General features: G+C 48.9%; 1 protein-coding gene across 1 annotated transcript in view; it reads right to left on the bottom strand.

Annotated features, from left to right (window-relative positions):
• Positions 1-21,026, bottom strand: part of LRRC49 (leucine rich repeat containing 49) — a 1,183,445-nt gene that overhangs the window by 993,334 nt on the left and 169,085 nt on the right. Inside the window, exon 4 of the mRNA XM_086959021.1 lies at positions 6,901-7,137. Coding sequence (XP_086815147.1) covers positions 6,901-7,137 — 237 coding nt within the window. The remainder of the gene's footprint in view (positions 1-6,900; positions 7,138-21,026) is intronic.

Below are 21,026 nucleotides of genomic sequence, written 5' to 3'. Positions count from 1 at the left end.
TGCCCTTTATCTTCACAGGTCTCGTTCTAGTATCGGCAACTGGGCGCAACAGACTTCTGGATTAAAAAACATAATTAGGAACATTACACCTAATTTTTTGTAGATTATATTTTTGTAACTAACACTTTAACATCTACACTACATGTGAGTAAGGTGAGGAGGTTTGTGCACTCCCTCGTCCTGGAGAAGGAGTTTCCACACTCCGAAACATGTCATGTCGACGCACTTTCTGAGGTTGATGTACCTTAAAACACAGTAACAACCTCACCCTGAACACTTTTAACGATACCAGCCGAAGTTTATTTTTACCCTACGAGCTAGGTATTTTTTAAACATTCACCTCTCACCACTTCACTACTCACACCTAAAAAAAAAAACATACTCACCAACACATAGTTCACTTCAAGTGCTCCTACGTAGTCGTAAGTCGTAGCACGCCGCATCCCGTAGAGGGGTGCGAAGACCCAGATGATGAAGCATGACACCAAGGGGCCTGTTGGTGTGTGAGGGGCACCAGAGATTTACCAACTTGAGGCCCTTTGATGTTATCGCCTCCCAGTACTTTTACCAGCTCCGTCGCTTCTCCTGTAACAGTACCTTCAATTCCTGTGGGCCAAACAGCAGACCGATGCGGGCTCCCGCTGCCACCCCTCTCCGCCGTAGCAGGCACCCTGACCTCCGGTCTCCCCGATGCCTCAGACACAGTTTCCAGCGTCTCCAGCGCGAGTGCAGTAGATGCGAAGGCTCCCGCCGCATGTCCGATGCTGACTCTGCCTGCTCCGCACCCGGATGTGCCTTGGGAAGGGCCGCAGCGCAGCAGCCAACAAGCCACAAACCTCCACCCCCTCCTCAACACAGAGGCGGCCTCAAGACAACGCAGGAGGTCCGCCGATATGGCCAAACACATCCCGGGGACTGCAAATCCAGCAAGGTAACTAAACTAACAGTACCACATTAAGACGAGTTTTTGCCATAAGTGTATTGCCCGTATTCCGCCCGTTTTCATCGCGGTTGTAGCAAGGGTTTACAATATTTTAGTGAGACATTGCAGCAGTATTCCTGGCACAGCAAGCGACCGCTTAACTCACAGCCGCCATGTTCTCCTCGATGATCTGCAGAAAACCCAGTGGAATGGTATTTTGTGTTGTGGAGTGTTATGTAGTGGAGTTTAAAGAAGACATTATGTACAATTGATGACTCTATTAAAAAAAGAATGAACAAAAAATTTCTTCTAGGTTTTTTGTCCTTGCAATGCTGGCAACCTCCCCTGCCTGTTGTAATGCTTGCTTGTTATAGCTTTTTTTGTTTTGTTTTGTTAGCTTTGTTTGTTATAGATTTTTTTGTTATGAGTGGAGGGACATAAAAAATAGGAGGGTGGAGATTAAGAAATTGTTCCTGAATTGCAACACGAGCAGTGGACAGAACTAGGAAAGAATCAACAGATGCCAGATTCTGAGGTGGTGCGGAGTAATGCTGAATTGGTGTGCTGTTGCACTTGTGTTGCTTAGGTGATGCTGAATGATACTCAGGTGGTGCTGGTGAGGACGTGATACTAGGTGTTACTGAGGTGGTTGTGAGAGATTCTGAGGTGGTGCTGAGTGATGCTGAGGTGGTGGTGAGTGATGCTGAGGTGGTGGTGAGTGACGCTGTGGCGCTGAGTCATGCTGAGGTGGTGGTGCTGAGTTGGTGCTGTGTGGAGGTGATGCTCTGCTGATGCTGAGGTGGTGCTGCATGGGTGCTAAGTTGCTGCTGAGGTAGGACTGTGTTGGTGGTGGTCCACTAATGCGGACATGGTGAAGTGCTGTTGTTTATGTTGTGCTGCGCTGGTGCTGCTCTTATGCTGAGTTGGTGGTGAACTGATGATGACGTGAGGCCAAGGTGATGATGAGATGATTCTGAGGTGCTGGTTCATGCTAAGGTGGTGGTGCTATACTGGTGCTCAAGTGATACTGAGCTGGTTCTCAAGTGGTGCTAAATGATGTTGAGTTGGTGCTGTGCTGTGGTGATGCTGCCCTTATGTTGAAGTAGTGCTGCATTGGTGCTGAGTTTATGCTGATGTGGCGCTGCCTTGGTGCTGAGGTGGTGCTGAGCTGGGTGTGGAGATGGTGCTGTGCTAATGCTGAGGTGGTGCTGCGCTGATACTGAGTCATGCTGAGGTGGAATAGAATCATGCTGAGGTGGTGCTGCTGCACTGGTGCTCAGGTGGTGCTGATCTGGTACTCAGTTGGTGATAAGTGATGCTGATGTGGTGTTGTGCTGAGGTGGTGGAGCACTGATGTCGATATGGTGCTGTGCGAATGCGGTGGTGGTGATGAGATGGTGCTGCCCTAACGCTGAGTTGGTGGTGCACTGATGCGGAGGTTGTACTGTGCTGACGCTTTGTGGTACTGAGTGATACTAAGGTGGTGCTGAGTGCTGCTGAGGTGGTGCTGAGTGATGCTGTGGTGGTGCTGAGTGATGATGAGTGCTGTTGAGTTATGATGAGGTGGTGGTGCTGCGCTGGTGCTGAGCGATGCTGAGTTGGTGCTGTGTTGAGGTGATGCTGTGCTGTGGTGATGCGAAGGTGGTGTTGCGCTGATGCTGAGGTGGTGCTGCATGGGTCCCGAGTTGCTGCTGAGGTGAGGCTGCACTGGTGGTGGTGCACTGATGTGGAGATTGTGCAGTGCTAATGCTGAGATGGTGCGATGCTGATGTGGTGCTGCGCTGGTGCTGAGTTGGTGGTGAACTGAGGAGGCAGTGCTGTGCTGATGCTTAGATAGTGCTTTGCTGATGCGTAGGTGGTTCAGCACTGGTGCTGAAGTGGTGATGCACTGATGAGGAGGTAGTGCTGTGCTGGGATGGGGCTATGCTGATGCTGAGGTGGTGGTGTTCAGATGGTGCTGTGCTAGTGCGGAGCTGTGCTGAGATGGGGCTATGCTGATGCTGAGGTGGTGGTGTTCAGGTGGTGCTGTGCTAGTGCCGAGATGGTGCTGCGCTGGTGCTGCACTGATGCTGAGATGGTGCTGCACTGATGCTTAGTTGTTGCTGCACAGGTGGTGGCTTTCTGATGTGGAGGTGGTGCTGTGCTGCGGTGGTGTTGAGTGATGCTGTGTTGGTGCCAAGGGATGCTGCAGTGGTTCTGAGGTGGTGCTGAGCTGGTGCTCAGATGGTGCTTAGTGATGTTGAGTTGGTGCTGTGCTGAGGTGGTGGGGCTCTGATGCTGAAGTGGTGCTACATTGGTGCTGAGTTGCTACTGAGGTGGGGCTGCGTTGATGGTAGTGCACTGATGCTGAGATAGTACTGTGCTAAAGCTGAGATGGTGCAGTGCTGTTAAGGTGGTGCTGCGCTGGTGCTGCGCTGACACGGAGTTGGTGCTCCCCTGGTGGTGGTGCACTGATGAGGAGGTGGTGCTGTGCTGATGCTGAGGTGGAGCTGAGGTGATGTTGAGGTAAGGCTGAATGATGCGGATTCCCTCGCCACCACTACGCTTTGACAGTGTCCCTTAATAATAAATAATAATAATACATCATTTATAAAGCGCATGGCTGCACAGCTGTGTATCCCCGCGCTGATTGCTAGAAAAAACACAGAGAATCAAGAAGGGAACGGATGGATATCATAAGGCTTATTGAGGAAAAAGATGGGTTTTCAGTTTGGCTCTGAAGAGAGTTTCTGACGGTTCCATTCTTAAGTGAATCGGTAGGGCATTCCAAAGTTTCACTCCGAGGTAGCGAAAGGAACGGCCACCAATTTTGGCTCTGTGGACGCGAGGGAGTTTGAATAGCGACATTCCTGATGACCTAAGGTCTCTGGTAGGGCGGTGGATGGTCAGGAGGCCTTTTAGATAGGTGGGACCCTTGTTGTGGGCTATCTTGTGGGCATAGCAGAGGCTCTTGAATTTTATTCTCTCCCTAACGGGGAGCCAGTGCAATTTGGACAGTGCCGCCTTGGCTGATGTTCTTTTGGGAAGACCCAGTACCAAGCGGGCGGCCGCATTTTGTAAGCATTGAAGCTGGTGAAGATGTTTTTGGTTCAGACCTAGAAGGAGAACATTCCCATAGTCCAGATGGGGAGTGATAAGTGCATGAACAATAGTTTTCCTGGCTTCAGTAGGGATAAGGTCGATGATTTTTCTGAGAGTTCTTAATGTGCCGATGCATTTGCCTATGATCTTATTTACATGGGATTTTCCTGATAGATCAGCGTCGATCATGATTCCTAGGTTTTTGACCTTCTCAACAGGGCGAGGGCAGTCGCCTAGAGTAGTGGGCCACCACGCTTGAGACCATAGTGAGGTTTTGTTCCCTATCACTAGCACCTCTGTTTTGTCTCCATTCAGCCGGAGGCAGTTGTTGTCCATCCACTTGGCGACAGCAGCCATGCACTCTGAGAAGTTGGAAGCATACTTCTCGGTGTCAGGAGTGAGCTTAAACATAAGCTGAGTGTCATCGGCGTAGCTGACAATGCCCACCCCGAAGTTCTCTATGACCTGAGCCAGGGGTTCCATATAGATGTTGAACAATGTGGGGCTCAAACTAGAGCCCTGTGGAACCCCATAGCTCACGACACGGGAAGATGATTTAAAGGGCGGGCAATGTATCTGGAAGGATCTGTTAGTGAGAAAAGATTTAATCCACGCCAGTGCATGGTCTTTAACTCCGATGTTTGAAAGACGGGACAGCAGCGTGGCATGTAGCACAGTGTCAAAAGCTGCGCTTAAGTCGAGCATGACCAACGCTGCTGTTTCACCCTCGTCCACCATCTTGCGGATGCATTCCGTGGAATATAAAACAGCTGTTTCCGTGGAATAGTTTGATCTAAAGCCGGATTGAGTAGGGTGGAGAATATTTTCTGATTCTAAAAACGCCATGAGTTGAATGTTGACTATTTTTTCAATTATCTTGGCGCATTGAGGTAATAGAGATATCGGCCTAAAATTTTGAAATTGGGTGACCGGAATGTTGGGGTTTTTTTTCAGAGGGATGACCTGAGCGTTTTTCCAGGCCTCCGGGACATAACATTCTTTGAAAGAGAGGGTAATCAATTGGCTTATTTGATCCATTAAAGTATGGTCCATGATGTCTTAGCACTTTTCTAACGGGCACACATCATTAGGGGAGCCAGAATGGATACTGTTAATGATGGTGGACAGTTTTTCTTTGTCGGGAGTGTGAAATTGGGTGAGAGTGGTTGTTAGAGGCTCCATTACCACTAACATTCAGGTGCATTTAATTTGTTATCTCATAGTAGAGTAGGATGTCAGAGCACTTTGCATCACATACAAATTACACAGAGACAATCAATCATACGTGTATAAATTAGCATAAAGGAAATGTTACATAAAACAGATGACTACGGGTGTAAGAGTCACAAGTCATGCATATTGGTAGGCAGCATTGCTAAAGAGTGCTTGGGCTCCAGAAGCACACCATAGTTGGGTGTTCTCTGAAATAAAAAAAAACGATTTCTAACCAGATGAACCCTTTTTGTAACATATCTGCTCTTATCTATACTTTGCAGAGCATTTAGTTCTTTGATGACAGTTATACATTCATTGTTTATGTTAGGATTTTAACTTATAAGCTGCAAATAACAGAAAAGCAGTAACCCACTGATCTATTTACATTGTATGTACTTTCTAATCTGTATGGTACACTTTCTTTGCAGTTGGCATATTAACCCTCTGCACTACCTTGAGAAGAGTCAAATCTTCTTCCACTTCTTCCACTAGACAACTCCACCAAGAACAGTAATCACCAGAGTTATCTTGACATTTTTATTGTCTGGAAATTGCTAGAGGCCAAGAACCTGTCAGCAAGTGCTTTTAAAAGCAAAATAAACTCGGAAACAATCGCACCACCCTTGTGCCTGCACGGTGTTCTTGTTCTGCATTTTTTTAATGTAGTACATTCAAATGCACATTTTACAGGGGACAATTCTTCCAGAAGGAAGCATTTTGGCCTCAGCACTAAACCGATGAGGAGATACTTCGAACTACTCAGCCGTCAGCCAAGCACAGGTCCTGGATGGGAGGAAAGAGCACAAGCAGCATGCATATTAAAGTATTAGTGTTTTTTAGCCTGTTTCTGGAGGAAATTAAAGGAGGCAGACTCAAAACCACAATAATCAATTTTGTGTATTCCAAGCCAACCTGGGAGCTGCCTTTGGGAAGAATCTAAAAGAATACCAGCCACATGGAAGGAACTGGGAGGGCGAATGCTGCAATAAAATGTAAGCAGCTATGTCTGGGCACCCACTGCGTAAGACGAGTTTGAAAACATAATAAAATGGTTCCCCCACGAGCAGATCAACAGAATAAGGCGTAATGATATTGTACTAAGTCCGTGCTCCTTGGAGGAAAAAAAGAGGGACAAAGAGACAGGACTGGCCACTAGTAAGCAATGATTTCTAAAGAACATTGTAACAAACAAATGAGAAGCAAGGCATGGCATTGGCTCACAGAAATATAGTTATTCTAAAATATACAAGAGTTTGTACGCTTACGCTCTACCTAAAAATGGTCCATGGATGGAAGCGTGGATGTAAGGGTAAAAGGATGCATGCATAAATGGGTGGAACGTTGGAAATTCTCTTCAAGGAAGGGTAAGGCTTATTTGCTTTATTAAAATGGTGTAATTAGACGTATGAAAACAAGAGGGGCTATTTTACTTTTTAACTATTCCTTTACAGACAAGGGTGAAAACTATGTCAGGATGTAAACTGTTATTGTTGCTAGCCTTCAAATCAGATCTGGATTCTTTCATAAAAGATGCAACCAGTTCGGTAAGTGAGTTAGAAGTAAAAATAGTGCTAGCTTTTGTATGTGCACCGTCTTTGTGAGTTGGATAATGTATGTAGGCTATTTTGAAAGGTGCTTGTTTTCAGGCAAACAGATATAACGGATTATGATCAATATTTTACCTTTTGGTAACTCTGTGTCCTCTTTGTAACTCGCTGCTTTTACAGGCGTATTTTCAGGATCTGTCCTCACTCTGGAGTTTGAGGACATCTGGGCTGAGGTAAAATGACCTGCAGCAGTACTCTGTACCACAAAATCTTTACCATGCCTCCTTTCAGGAACACAAATATCAGTAACGTTCGCTGCTATGGTAACGTAGGTTTGCTTATTGCGAGCACAAGCACTGGCTAACCGACCATCTGCAAAATAAGAAAAAAATATGACACTTCCTGCAATAATAAACACAACACACCGACGCATGGAACATATGTTACACTGTCATGCACAGTCTTTATTATTGGGTATTACAAAAATCAACACAAATGTGTTTATCTGAGCGCTGCACAAGATGGTTTTAAAAAGATTAAGCATGTTAATACACCACCGTGCTATCTGTGAAAGCACATGGATACAGACTGATTACTTATGCACGTGTGAGGATGGAATAATGGAAACAATTTCAATTAGCTGATAGAATGTAATTGTGTATCATGTTTGTGGAACTTGTGTTACCAAAGTATAAGCAGTTCCAAATAATGTGTCATATATTGTGTTTAACAACACAAAAATAAGCATCAGTAATGTAATAGATTTGATCTTTCCAACTTGACTCTCCGATACCTGGCCATCGGCAAAGACTCAGCCATTGTAAGTCTACACTACCTTGTTCACAAGCACGCGAAGTAGGGCTGTACCCAGCTCATCCTGGTATATACGGGGTTGTGCCCAGCTCATCATGGTATGTATAGAGTTGTGCCCAGCTCATCATGGAACACAGGGCTGTACCAAGCTCATCGTGGTAAATACGGGGCTGTGCCCAGCTCCTCATGGAACACAGGGCTGTACCAAGCTCATCGTGGTAAATACGGGGCTGTGCCCAGCTCATCATGATATACACAGATTTGTGCCTAGCTCATCATTGTGCACAGGGCTGACCCCAGCTAATCATGGCATATAGGGGTTGTGCCCAGCTAATCATGGTATATACAGGGTTGTGCCCAGATCATCATGTTATACACGGGGTTGTGCCCAGCATTTCATGATACCCAGAGCTGTGCCCAGCTCATCAGGGTATATACATACTCATCACTAGGCATAGCTCTAACTCTTGGTCCATCTTTACCCCCCAAACATTTCCGAAAATGGCAAGAAAAACTTTAAACACAAACTCCTAATTTGCCACAAAGAAACCTTATTTTCTGACAACTACCTCAGCCTAACCTCCATCATAAAAACTAACTACATCTTCTACTCCAAACGCCCCTCTAAATGGAAAATGCAAAATCCCTTATGGTCTCAAACTATCCACCACTCTTACCCCCACATTTCTTGGCGAAATCGACATCTCTATTTTCAAATAAGGAAATATCCTTATACAAGCCTCCGAAAACCACCTCGCTATTTTCGAACACCACTTCAGCTCCTTATCCCAATACTTACTACCTACACTTACCTCAAACCTCTCATCCTCCCAAACGCAGGATGCCTTTTTGTCCCCTCCTACCCCGACCCCAACCCATCCATTCCCTGACTCATTAATCATCAATGAAATCCCCGATTCCCTGATATATTTTCCCCCGCCCTCATTAGCATCTCCCCCTCCTCCTGACTTTCCGACAACTCTCTCAGCCACCCAAACCCCCCTCCTCCTCTTGCTCCCCCACCCCAATACCCCGACGGCTCCACTAATAACTCCAATCTCCTCCTCTCCTAGTAACCATCACCCCCATTATCTAATTAACAGCCCTCAACACCCCTCCCATACCCCCTTTTCTTCTCATGACACCCAGTTGACTCCTGTGAATACACCCTCACACCCTTTAATTCCACCTCTATCCTGCAATTCAAACACCCATCACTTCTCTCCACCTGGCTTCCCACCCTATCCACACCCTAGAACGCCAATCCCGACCAACATGGACCATTCCCCCACCTCCCAACCTCCTAGACCCCTTCTCTATCTCACTTCTTACTCAGTCACTCCTCAATATAGAACTCCACCTCTCAACCCTCTTGTCTCAGAAATGAGATCAACTCCCTCTCCTCAAGAAACCCTCCCAATCATACCTATCCCTTGGATTCCATACAAACGCACCCTTCACTCCCTCACCAAGAGAATATTTCCCCCAATGGCAATTCTCCATCTAGGCCACTAATTGTTTACTCAGCCCACCCCCCTCCCCAAGCAATATATTCCCTTCCCTGACATCCTTGACCTCAATAAAGCCCTCCCCCTCGTCACCTCGACTACAAATATCCTTTCACCTTATTCATCTATCCCTGTGATCTTGGGGACAAATAGGATCCCGTCCTCCCCGGTCTCGCCCAGACCCCCACAACAACTCACCACTATCCATTCCTGTTCCTCCACAAAAAAACGACCCTAAACCCCTCAACTGCATGCTGGTTAACTGCTGATCTGCAGCCTGTCATGCAACAGAAGTCGCTGACACTATCCTCAGTGAAGACATTGACATCGTCTTTCTTACGGAAACCTGGCTCAATGCCCACTCACCATCAATCCTTGACATGCTCTCTCCCCCTAGTTACTCCATCCTCAGAAAAGACAGGCTTGATAGAATTGGAGGGGGCCTCGCCATAATCTATAAAGAAGATCTACAACTCTTACCTGTCCAGCACTCTGACCTTACTACGTTTGAATACCTTGGTGATGAACTTATAGTTCAGGGAACCCCACCTATTCGCCTACATCACATCTACCATCTCCCTGGTGACCCTCTTTCCTTTGTGGAGTAATTGTCCGATCTTCTTACCCAACCTTCGATTTCCAATTATAGAAACCTCTTCCTCAGAGACTTTAACCTCCACTGGAACAAAAATGACGATCCCTCGGTTAATCTCATCAATGACTTACTTGATATCAGTGACTTGAAGCAACTCTGCCATTCTCCAACACACTCCAAAGGTGCCACTCCGGACGCTATTATCACTAGCAAGGAACTGGCTTCTCTTTCCCACATCATCCCCATTGACTGGTCCGACCACCACCTCATCCTCTTCACGATCAACAGCTTTGTGCCCCCCCATCCACAAATACCATCAAACAAAAGACGTTGACCAGAAATCTTTACTTTATTCCTCGGGCGAACTGGAGGCAAAGATTAAAGCACATCTACGGCTTACTCCTCTCTCCCAAAGTGCTAGTGACCTTACAGAACATACAATAAATCCATCATTGAAGTCCTTCACCAAATTGCCCCACCCAAATTAAAACTGCAAAAAAGTAAGCCCTCCAAATCCTGGTTCAATACTGACCTCAACAATGAGAGAGGCGCTCTTAGGCAGACTGAACGCACATGGAGGCAACAGACTTCCCCCTCAAATCTTGTCCTCCTCAGAGCCGCAAGGGCAAACTTTAATGAAACACATCTTTATTGAAAAGACTTTCTTCTTCCGTTCAAAACTTGACCGGCAAGAAACCGACCTAGGGAACTATTTAGCATTGTCAAAAACCAAACTGCCTCAGCCCACCTCACACTATTGGCTACAGTTGAGAGATGTGAAGACATTGCTAGCTTGCTCTCAGATAAAATAACTATGATTGTCCAATCCTTCATCTTAACTCCCCTCCCCCATAGCCAACCACGCCTCCTTAACATTCCCTCTAAGTCTCCATCCACTCCTACCCCTCCCCCGGTCTTTTCCCAACTCCCACCTGTTGTCACCCCTTCTGAATCCTATTACTCCATCCCCCAGCTAAAAAACAATGCATCCTGGAATAACTATCGCCCAGTTTCAGAACGGGATGTCCTTGACATCAAGCTTAAACCATCCTCTCAACCCAGAGATCCCCTCCCTACCCATCTTGTACAAGACCCAAAACACATAATCGCCCCATACTGGACCACTATCATCAACTCCTCCCTAGCCACCGGCCGTGTCCCTGCTTCCCTCCAACTAGGACAAATTACCCCCACCATCAAAAACGCTACAGCTGACCCCAGTGACTTAAATAATCTGCGCTCTATTTCTAACCTTCCTTTCCTATCTAAGGCCCTGGAAAAATGCCCCCTGCTCCAGTTGGACAAACACATCATCTCATTCAACGTCTTGGATGCATTACAATCAGGATTTTTGAAAGTGCTGCAGCTCTGTATCAGCCATGCACAATACTATTGATGACATCCACCACTCCCTCAAAAAGGGTGAATCCTCTCTTCTCATTCTTCTTGACCTCTCTGCTGCTTTTGATACTGTTAACCATGCCGCCTTACACAATATTCTCAAAGACCGTTTTGGCTTTAATGGTGCTGTTCTCAAATGGTTCACCTCCTTTTTCCAACATAGAACCCAACAAATTAAAGTCAGCGATTGCCTTTCTAAACCTCTGCCAATCACCTTGGGCGTCCCCCAGGGCTCTATTCTCTCTCCCAATCTATTCAACCTCTTCATGGAACCCCTTACCGTTATTCTTAAGCAAGCGAAAATCAGTTACCACCTCTATGCTGATAACACCCAACTTTACTTTAAGATGAAATCCCATGTCGATGTTTTACACCTCAACAATGACTTGACTAAGATTCAATTTTGGTTCCATCACAACCACCTCAAACTCGACCATAAAAAAATAGAAATCATTCTATTCACTCCTAAAAACAACTCGCTCACTATTCAACACTGGATCTCTGACATCAAAGCTCTCAACTGCTCTTCTTCCATCTCTAACTCAGTCAAATCCCTCGACATCAGTGTTGACCAGAGCCTCAGTATTACTCCCCCTATAAAAAATTTGGCCAATGGTGCTCTCTTCACACTCCACCATCTCAAAAAAATTAAACCCTTTATTCCTGCTCATTACTTTAAATCAGTGGTGCAATCATTTGTCCTGTCTAGATTCGACTATGATAATGCCACTCTCTCTGGAACTCCTAAAGTCCACCTAGCCCCTATCAAATCCATTCTTAACCTTGCTGCCAGGTCTGTAACTGACTGTAAGCAGTCTGATCACATCTCCCCCGTTCTCAAAGACCTTAAATGGCTTCCTATTGAAGGCAGATCCACTTACAAGACTGCTTACATCACGCATAAAGCCCTCCATCAAAATACCCCATCTTACCTCTCTGACAAACTTCACAAAGCGGGCTGCACTAGAACAATGAGGGGCACTACTGCTGCCGGCCTAGTCCTTTCTTTATTAAAAATAAAATCAGCACATTCTCGCTCTTTTTCCGGAAACTCGCCATCTGCCTGGAATGCCCTCTCTAAAGATCTACGTTGCAAATTCTCCTACCCCAGCTTAAAAAAAGACCTCAAGCTGCTCCTTCTCAACAAATACTGGGGTCCTCAATACATTGTCAATGGACACTACTTCTTACCCCTGCCCTGGCAGTATAGGTCCCCTTTACTTATTGTGTCACCCCCCCCATTCAATTCTTTCATTTAGGACCACCTCCCCCCCTTTTTTTTTCCGGATAGTAGCCCCTTCTTCCACTGACTTTTCCCTTACCCCTCACAGTCGCCCTTCACTTTCTCGCCCTCCCCCCTCCTCATACACTAACTAACTTTGCTTTCTTCCAGTCCTACTATCTTCGATCTGTTGTTTGACTTAGGTTACCCTAGTTAATTTACCTCATTTAAAAATAACACTGTTTAAAATTACCTTGTTTCATTACCTTAACCCTTTCGCTGCGGCGGCTATTCCGCCGCAGCGCTAAAGGGGCGGGGCGGCCGCGCGGCGGCCGCATGCTGGTGACAGAACCGCTCCGTCACCAGCCGCGGTTGAGCTGTGCTGGTGACGGAGCGGTTCCGTCATGACCCGCCCCGCTCATTAAACCTGCCGCGCAGGCGCGAAATCAGCGCCGCGCAAGCGCGGCGGCCGGGCCATGACGGAACCGCTCCGTCATCATCACAGCCCAACCGTAGCTGATGACGGAGCGGTTCCGTCATCAGCATGGGAGGGGTTAATGTACAAAAGTTATATTGCAATTCTGTATTACCAAACCCTGTAAGGAGCTCTGATACTCTTGGGTCCAGCCAGGGCTATATAAACCTTTTAAATAAATAAATATATAAAAACAGAGTTGTGCCAGCTCGTAATGGTATATACTTGCTTGTGCCCAGCTCATTATGGTATATACAGGGTTGGGCCCAGCTCGTCATGAACTAAACAGGGTTGTGCCCAGCACATCATGGTACACAGGGCTGTGATCAGCTCATCAATGGTATATACGGGGTTGTGCCCAGCTCATCATGGTATATATGGGGTTGTGCCCAGCTCATCATGGTATATACAGGGTTGTGCCCAGCTCATCATAGTATGCAGGGTTTGTTCCCAGCTCATCATGGTATATACAGGGCTTTGCCTAGCTCATCATAGTATATATGGGGTTTTGCCTAGGTCATCCTGATATAAATGGGATTGTGCATCGCTCATCATGGTACACAGGGCTGTGCCCAGCTCATCATGGTAATTACGGGGTTGTGCCTAGCACTTCATGGTATATAGAGGGTTGTGCCCAGCTCATAATGGTATATACAGGGTTGTGCCCAGCGCATCATGGGTATACAGGGTTGAGCCCAGCTCATCATGGTATGTACAGGGTTGTGCCCAGCTCATCATGGTACACAGGGCTGTGCCTAGCTCATCATGGTATATACGGGGTTGTGCCCAGCTCATCATGGTATATTAATGGCGAACAACGTGGAAGTCATAGCTTTAGCAGAAAGATCAGTAGTCTAATCCACTGCCAAACAATAGCTGATTGATTGATTGATTGATTGATCATGCATAAAGCCCTCCATCAAAATACCCCATCTTACCTCTCTGACAAACTTCACAAAGCGGGCTGCACTAGAACAATGAGGGGCACTACTGCTGCCGGCCTAGTCCTTTCTTTATTAAAAATAAAATCAGCACAGTCTCGCTCTTTTTCCGGAAACTCGCCATCTGCCTGGAATGCCCTCTCTAAAGATCTACGTTGCAACTCCTCCTACCCCAGCTTAAAAAAAGACCTCAAGCTGCTCCTTCTCAACAAATACTGGGGTCCTCAATACATTGTCAATGGACACTACCTTCGGCCTGGTCACCCCCACGCTCCTGTGCCTGCTGCCGCTCCCGCTGCACCAGCCTCCCGAGGGCCGCCGAGCCCACACCTGCTTTTCCCGCTGCACCAGCCTCCCGAGGGCCGCCGAGCCCACACCTGCTTTTCCCGCCGCCCCAGCCTCCCGAGGGCCGCCGAGCCCACACCTGCTTTTCCCGCCTCCCCAGCCTCCCGAGGGCCGCCGAGCCCACACCTGCTTTTCCCGCCGCCCCAGCCACCCGAGGGCCGCCAAGCCGGCTCCAGCGTTTCCCGCCGCCCCAGCCCGTGGCCCCGCCCCCCGACAGCCGATTGGATCGTGCTCCCGCCTCCCCGCAGACCCTCCCGACCGGCTCCCTTCTTATGACGTCCCCAGAGCGACCGCGCAGCGGACGCGCGCAGCGGGAGCACCGATTGAGCGCCGAAGGTGTGCCAAAGGTAAGCCCGTCTGCGCCGTCCGCGTCCGGATCGCGCCCAGCGCCAGGACCCCTGGCCCACGAGGACCCCGACCGACCCGCCTGACGTACACCGCCGCCACCCTCATCGCACTCAACACCGGCCGATTCCCAGGATGCTACCGAGCCACACCACGACGCACCCACGGACCCTTCAGCTGCCACGCCTGCAAGTTCACCTGCATCCGGACCTGCCTCGCACCAGCACCCGCCAAGTCGAACACCAGCAGCACCCACCTCAAGTGCATCCTGCTCAACACCCGCTCCGTCCACAGACACGCCATCGAACTCTGGAACCTCCTAGACGCCACAGCCCCGGACGTTGCCTTCCTCACGGAGACTTGGATGAACGCCTCTTCAGCTCCCGACATCGCCATCGCCATCCCAGAGGGCTACAAGATCACCTGGAGGGATCGCACCGCCAACCAGATGGGAGGAGGCATCGCCATCATCCACAGGAACACCATCCGTCTCACGACCAGCACCGACAACACCCTGACCACTGCCGAACACCTGCATTTCCAGATCCACTCCGACCCGAAGACCACCCTCAGAGGCACCCTGATCTACCGACCTCCAGGACCACGCACCCAATTCAGCGAGGACATCGCCGACTTCGTCAGCCCGCATGCCCTCTCCTCCGCTGACTACATCCTCCTGGGGGACCTCAACTTCCACCTGGAGAACAACAACGACCGCAACACCAGCACCCTGCTCGACAACCTCGCCAATCTTGGACTCAAGCAGCTGGTGTCCACCCCCACCCACCTCGCCGGACACACACTCGACGCAGTCTTCTCTTCCTGCACAGACATCGACTTCAGCCACGCCACAGAGCTTCAATGGACGGACCACAGCTGCGTCCACTTCACCTTCAAAAGAACGACGACCCACCACCACCAGCAACAGGCTGCCCGCAGAAGCTGGAACAAGATCACAGCCGACCAGCTCGCCACCTCCCTGAGCCAGCACCCTCCTGCCAGCTCAGCGAACCCCAGCCAGGCCGCCGACAACCTCACGAAGTGGATCAGCAACTGCGCGGACGAGCTCGCCCCGCTGAGGACCCCGCCCAGCAGACCCGGCAGCAAGAAAGCCCCATGGTTCACCGACGAACTCAAGAGCTCCAAGAAGAACTGCCGAGCCCTCGAGAAAGTCTGGAGAAGGGAACCTACACCGGACAACAGGACCTCCTTCAAGCTTGCCACCCGGAAGCACCACCAGCTGATCCGCGCCGCCAAGAAAACTGCATTCAAGGACCGGCTGGACAACAACGCACACAACTGCAAGGAACTCTTCAACATCGTGAAAGAGCTATCCAACCCCAGAGCAGGAAACAACGACATCACCCCATCGCAAGACCTCTGCAACTCCCTCGCCTCATACTTCCACAACAAGATCGCGGACATACACAACAGCTTCAACAACCAACCAACGCACACCACGACCGAACAACCACCCCCCACCACCACCCTCCACGCCTGGACCCCGATCAGCACCGAAGACACCATCCGCACGATGAACTCCATCCACTCCGGATCGCCGACCGACCCCTGCCCTCACCACGTCTTCAACAAGGCCGACGCTGTCATCACACCCCACCTGCGAGACATCATCAACACATCCTTCGACACCGCCACCTTCCCCGAGAGCTGGAAGCACGCCAAACTCAGCGCTCTACTCAAGAAACCCACAGCGGACCCCACCGAACTCAAGAACTACCGCCCCATCTCGCTCCTCCCGTTTCCAGCCAAAGTCATCGAGAAGACCGTCAACAAGCAGCTGGCCGCCTTCCTCAAGACGAATGGATCCCTCGACCCCTCACAGTCTGGCTTCCGAGCCAACCACAGCACCGAGACCGCCCTCATCGCCGCCACCGATGACATCCGAGCCCTGATGGACAACGGAGAAACAGCGGCCCTCATCCTCCTAGACCTCTCCGCGGCATTCGACACTGTCTGCCACCGCACCCTAGTACAGCGCCTCAGCAACGCCGGAATCCAGGACAAGGCTCTGGAATGGATCATCTCCTTCCTCGACGGAAGAACACAGAGAGTCCGCCTACCACCGTACAAGTCAGAGGCCACCGAAGTCATCTGCGGCGTCCCCCAAGGATCCTCGCTGAGCCCCACCCTCTTCAACGTCTACATGAGCCCCCTCGCGGCCATCGCACGCCAACACAACCTCAGCATAATCTCCTACGCCGACGACACCCAGCTGATCCTCTCCCTGACCAACGACCCCGCCGCCGCAAGAGACAACCTGCACGAAGGGATGAAAGAGGTAGCCGAGTGGATGACGACCAGCCGCCTGAAACTGAACTCAGACAAGACGGAGGTCCTCATCCTGGGCTCTTCACCCTCCGCCTGGGACGACTCCTGGTGGCCTCCCGCCCTGGGCACCGCACCCAAACCGACAGACCATGCACGTAACCTGGGCTTCATCCTGGACTCCTCCCTCTCCATGACCAGACAAGTCAACAACGTCTCCTCGGCGTGCTTCAACATCCTACGCATGCTACGGAAGATCTTCTGGTGGATCCCCACCGAGACCAGGAAGACCGTCACCCAGGCCCTCGTCACTAGCTGACTGGACTACGGCAACGCCCTCTACGCCGGTACCACCGCCAAGCTCCAGAAGAGACTCCAGCGGATCCAGAACGCCTCAGCCAGACTCATCCTCGACATCCCACGAACCAGCCACATCTCCGGACATTTGAGAGACCTACACTGGCTCCACGTCAACAAAAGAATCACCTTCCGCCTCCTCACCTACGCACACAAAGCCCTACACGACCAAGGCCCGAGCTACCTCAACAGCCGAATCAACTTCTACGCTCCCAAACGCCACCTCCGTTCAGCCAACCACGCCCTCGCCGCGGTCCCCCGCATCCGAAGAGCGACTACAGGAGGAAGGTCCTTCTCCTACCTGGCCGCCAAGACCTGGAACTCCCTCCCGACCGACCTGCGCCTGACCCAAGACCACCTCTCCTTCAGGAAGAAGCTGAAGACCTGGCTGTTCGAGCAGTAACGGCACCCCCCTGCCCCCCAAGCGCCTTGAGACCCTACGGGTATGTAGTTCGCTCTAGAAATGTCTTGATTGATTGATTGATTGATTGATCACGCATAAAGCCCTCCATCAAAATACCCCATCTTACCTCTCTGACAAACTTCACAAAGCGGGCTGCACTAGAACAATGAGGGGCACTACTGCTGCCGGCCTAGTCCTTTCTTTATTAAAAATAAAATCAGCACAGTCTCGCTCTTTTTCCGGAAACTCGCCATCTGCCTGGAATGCCCTCTCTAAAGATCTACGTTGCAACTCCTCCTACCCCAGCTTAAAAAAAGACCTCAAGCTGCTCCTTCTCAACAAATACTGGGGTCCTCAATACATTGTCAATGGACACTACTTCTTACCCCTGCCCTGGCAGTATAGGTCCCCTTTACTTATTGTGTCACACCCCTCCCCCATTCAATTCTTTCATTTATGACCACCTCCCCCCCTTTTTTTTCGGATAGTAGCCCCTTCTTCCACTGACTTTTCCCTTACCCCTCACAGTCGCCCTTCACTTTCTCGCCCTCCCCCCTCCTCATACACTAACTAACTTTGCTTTCTTCCAGTCCTACTATCTTCGATCTGTTGTTTGACTTAGGTTTCCCTAGTTAATTTACCTCATTTAAAAATAACACTGTTTAAAATTACCTTGTTTCATTACCTTAATGTACAAAAGTTATATTGCAATTCTGTATTACCAAACCCTGTAAGGAGCTCTGATACTCTTGGGTCCAGCCAGCGCTATATAAACCTTTTAAATAAATAAATATATAAAAACAGAGTTGTGCCAGCTCGTAATGGTATATACTGGCTTGTGCCCAGCTCATTATGGTATATACAGGGTTGGGCCCAGCTCGTCATGAACTAAACAGGGTTGTGCCCAGCACATCATGGTACACAGGGCTGTGATCAGCTCATCAATGGTATATACGGGGTTGTGCCCAGCTCATCATGGTATATATGGGGTTGTGCCCAGCTCATCATGGTATATACAGGGTTGTGCCCAGCTCATCATAGTATGCAGGGTTTGTTCCCAGCTCATCATGGTATATACAGGGCTTTGCCTAGCTCATCATAGTATATATGGGGTTTTGCCTAGGTCATCCTGATATAAATGGGATTGTGCATCGCTCATCATGGTACACAGGGCTGTGCCCAGCTCATCATGGTAATTACGGGGTTGTGCCTAGCACATCATGGTATATAGAGGGTTGTGCCCAGCTCATAATGGTATATACAGGGTTGTGCCCAGCGCATCATGGGTATACAGGGTTGAGCCCAGCTCATCATGGTATGTACAGGGTTGTGCCCAGCTCATCATGGTACACAGGGCTGTGCCTAGCTCATCATGGTATATACGGGGTTGTGCCCAGCTCATCATGGTATATTAATGGCGAACAACGTGGAAGTCATAGCTTTAGCAGAAAGATCAGTAGTCTAATCCACTGCCAAACAATAGCTGTGGTCCATTGTTTCGTAAAGGAGGCTCACAACTGAATTAAAAATAGAATAATGGTAGTGAAAAGTAACTTTCGAGCATAAATTGGGTGTTCAGTAGTGACACTTTTGCCCTCATGGCAGGTGGAAACTAAGTTCTGGGAGGTGACATCGGACCAGGAACTACTGATACCAGCCAGGGTCGGATTGGGATTAAAAATCGTCCTGGGTACAATAAAAAGAAATGGCCCACATTTGCATATAGCCTTTGCAAAACACTGCTTTGGCGAACTTTTATTTAAAAAAAGGGAGGTGGGGTAAAAAAATGCATGGATTAGCTTGCACTGGTATAACACACCTGACTACAAGTGAGGCCACTTTTGCCCCGGCCCCCTGCCCCCACTCTTTTTTTTTTTTTCTTTTTTTAAATTTGTTAGAGCGCAAAACAGCTGCCCCAGCAACGGGGCGTCCCGGCGCTGAACCTTAAAAGTACCTGAGGGGAGGGGTGAAACCGCAGGAAGTTTAGATTAGAGAGAACAGATGAGTTTTAATTTCCTTGCGAAAGGTAGTCAGGTTGGTCAGGGAACGGGTATGCAATGGCAGGGAGTTCCAAAGTTTCGCCCCTAAGACTTTGAAAGAACGGCCGCCCATTCTGCTGAGCCTGGTTCGAGGAACCGCCACAAGGTGCTGTCCTAACGAGCGCAGGGTGCGCTGGGGAGTGTAGGGTACCAGAAGCGGACGTAAGAGTTCAGGACAGTCTGATTTAAGAATTTTAAATGCAGCGGTGAGAGTCTTGAATTGAATTCGAGACTCAATCGGCAGCCAATGAAGTTTCCGGATGGTGGCTCTAGCAGAGCACCTGCGAGGAAGGCCCACCACGGCCCTGGCGGCTGAGTTTTGAACCCGTTGCAGCCGTGCTATTTCTGTTTTATTGGCCCCTAAGAATAAAACATTGGCATAGTCCAACCGAGCAAGGATGATAGATTGGACGATTAGTTGGCGAGTTCTGGAGTCGAAGAAGCCGAGTATCGGACTGAGACTCCTCAACAGACCCACACACGTAGCTGCCACTTTCTTTGTGTGGGACTGAAAGTTAAGCGGCACATGTTAATGGACCGGCCCCAGCAAGAGAAAGGGAGTGACACCTCTGCCCTTTGATAAAAGGGAAGATATTAAGGCCCATCTGCCTCCAGAAAAGCCACTCAGGCACCCACTGGGCTGCTGGTGGCATCGAACAACGCAAAAAACGCCAAATCGCCCCCCAGACTGCTCAAAAAAGCAGCCCACAGCTGGAACTGGACACCGGCCCCTCGGGCATTGCCTGCGTACCAGCGATATATACGAGTTATCCCTCAACACACCCATTCTGAAGCTGGAACAATATGAGAGCAGCTGTGTTATAGGCTGGATATTTACACGTATTGCCTTAACTCTTTTGAGTTAAGGCATGTTCACCTTCTTTAAGCAGGAAGGTTACTGGTTGGAATTACCACAGTACCTGTAATTCACATTTCTTTAAAAAAAAAACTCTAGAGTTTTTGGCTTGAATGGGAATTAGTCACCAAGTAACAAACGCCTTGTGATTTATTGTGTTGTGCTTTTTCTTACTGTTTTTAACATATTACTTACTGCAGACATAATTTTAAGGTGTAATTAAAGTCTTGTTATTTTAACCAATAAACAACTCAAGGTAGTAAAGTGAATCTCACTGAGCCTTTAATTTGTTTGCATAAATTTCAGGACAGTGTTAACACAATATAGATCCCCCCTCTTCTTCAACGGGTTAGAAAATAAATCAAGTACTGGCCAATAGGTCTGGCTTTAAAAGGAATGATAGGTCTGGCTTTAAAGGGAATGCTGTATGGTAATGTAAAGCATTACAAGTAGACATGACATGGGGATTGATATGTATTTGTATGAACGTGTAGAATAATACTGATATAGGTTAACGGTCACATTACTTTTGCACTGTCAAGCCAGACCTAAAAATCTATGTAGAATAATGAATGCGCTCCTCCCATATGTGCTGCTGCCAGAAAAAAACACCATACATTATCTACTTATCTAAGACACTTTTATAGCTTTTCGTCATGTGTGTGCCCTTAAATA

This window comes from Lissotriton vulgaris, chromosome 2_1 (genome assembly GCF_964263255.1).
Source record: "Lissotriton vulgaris chromosome 2_1, aLisVul1.2, whole genome shotgun sequence".
NCBI classification, from domain to species: domain Eukaryota; kingdom Metazoa; phylum Chordata; class Amphibia; order Caudata; family Salamandridae; genus Lissotriton; species Lissotriton vulgaris.
This window is presented reverse-complemented; position numbering and strand designations above follow the sequence as displayed.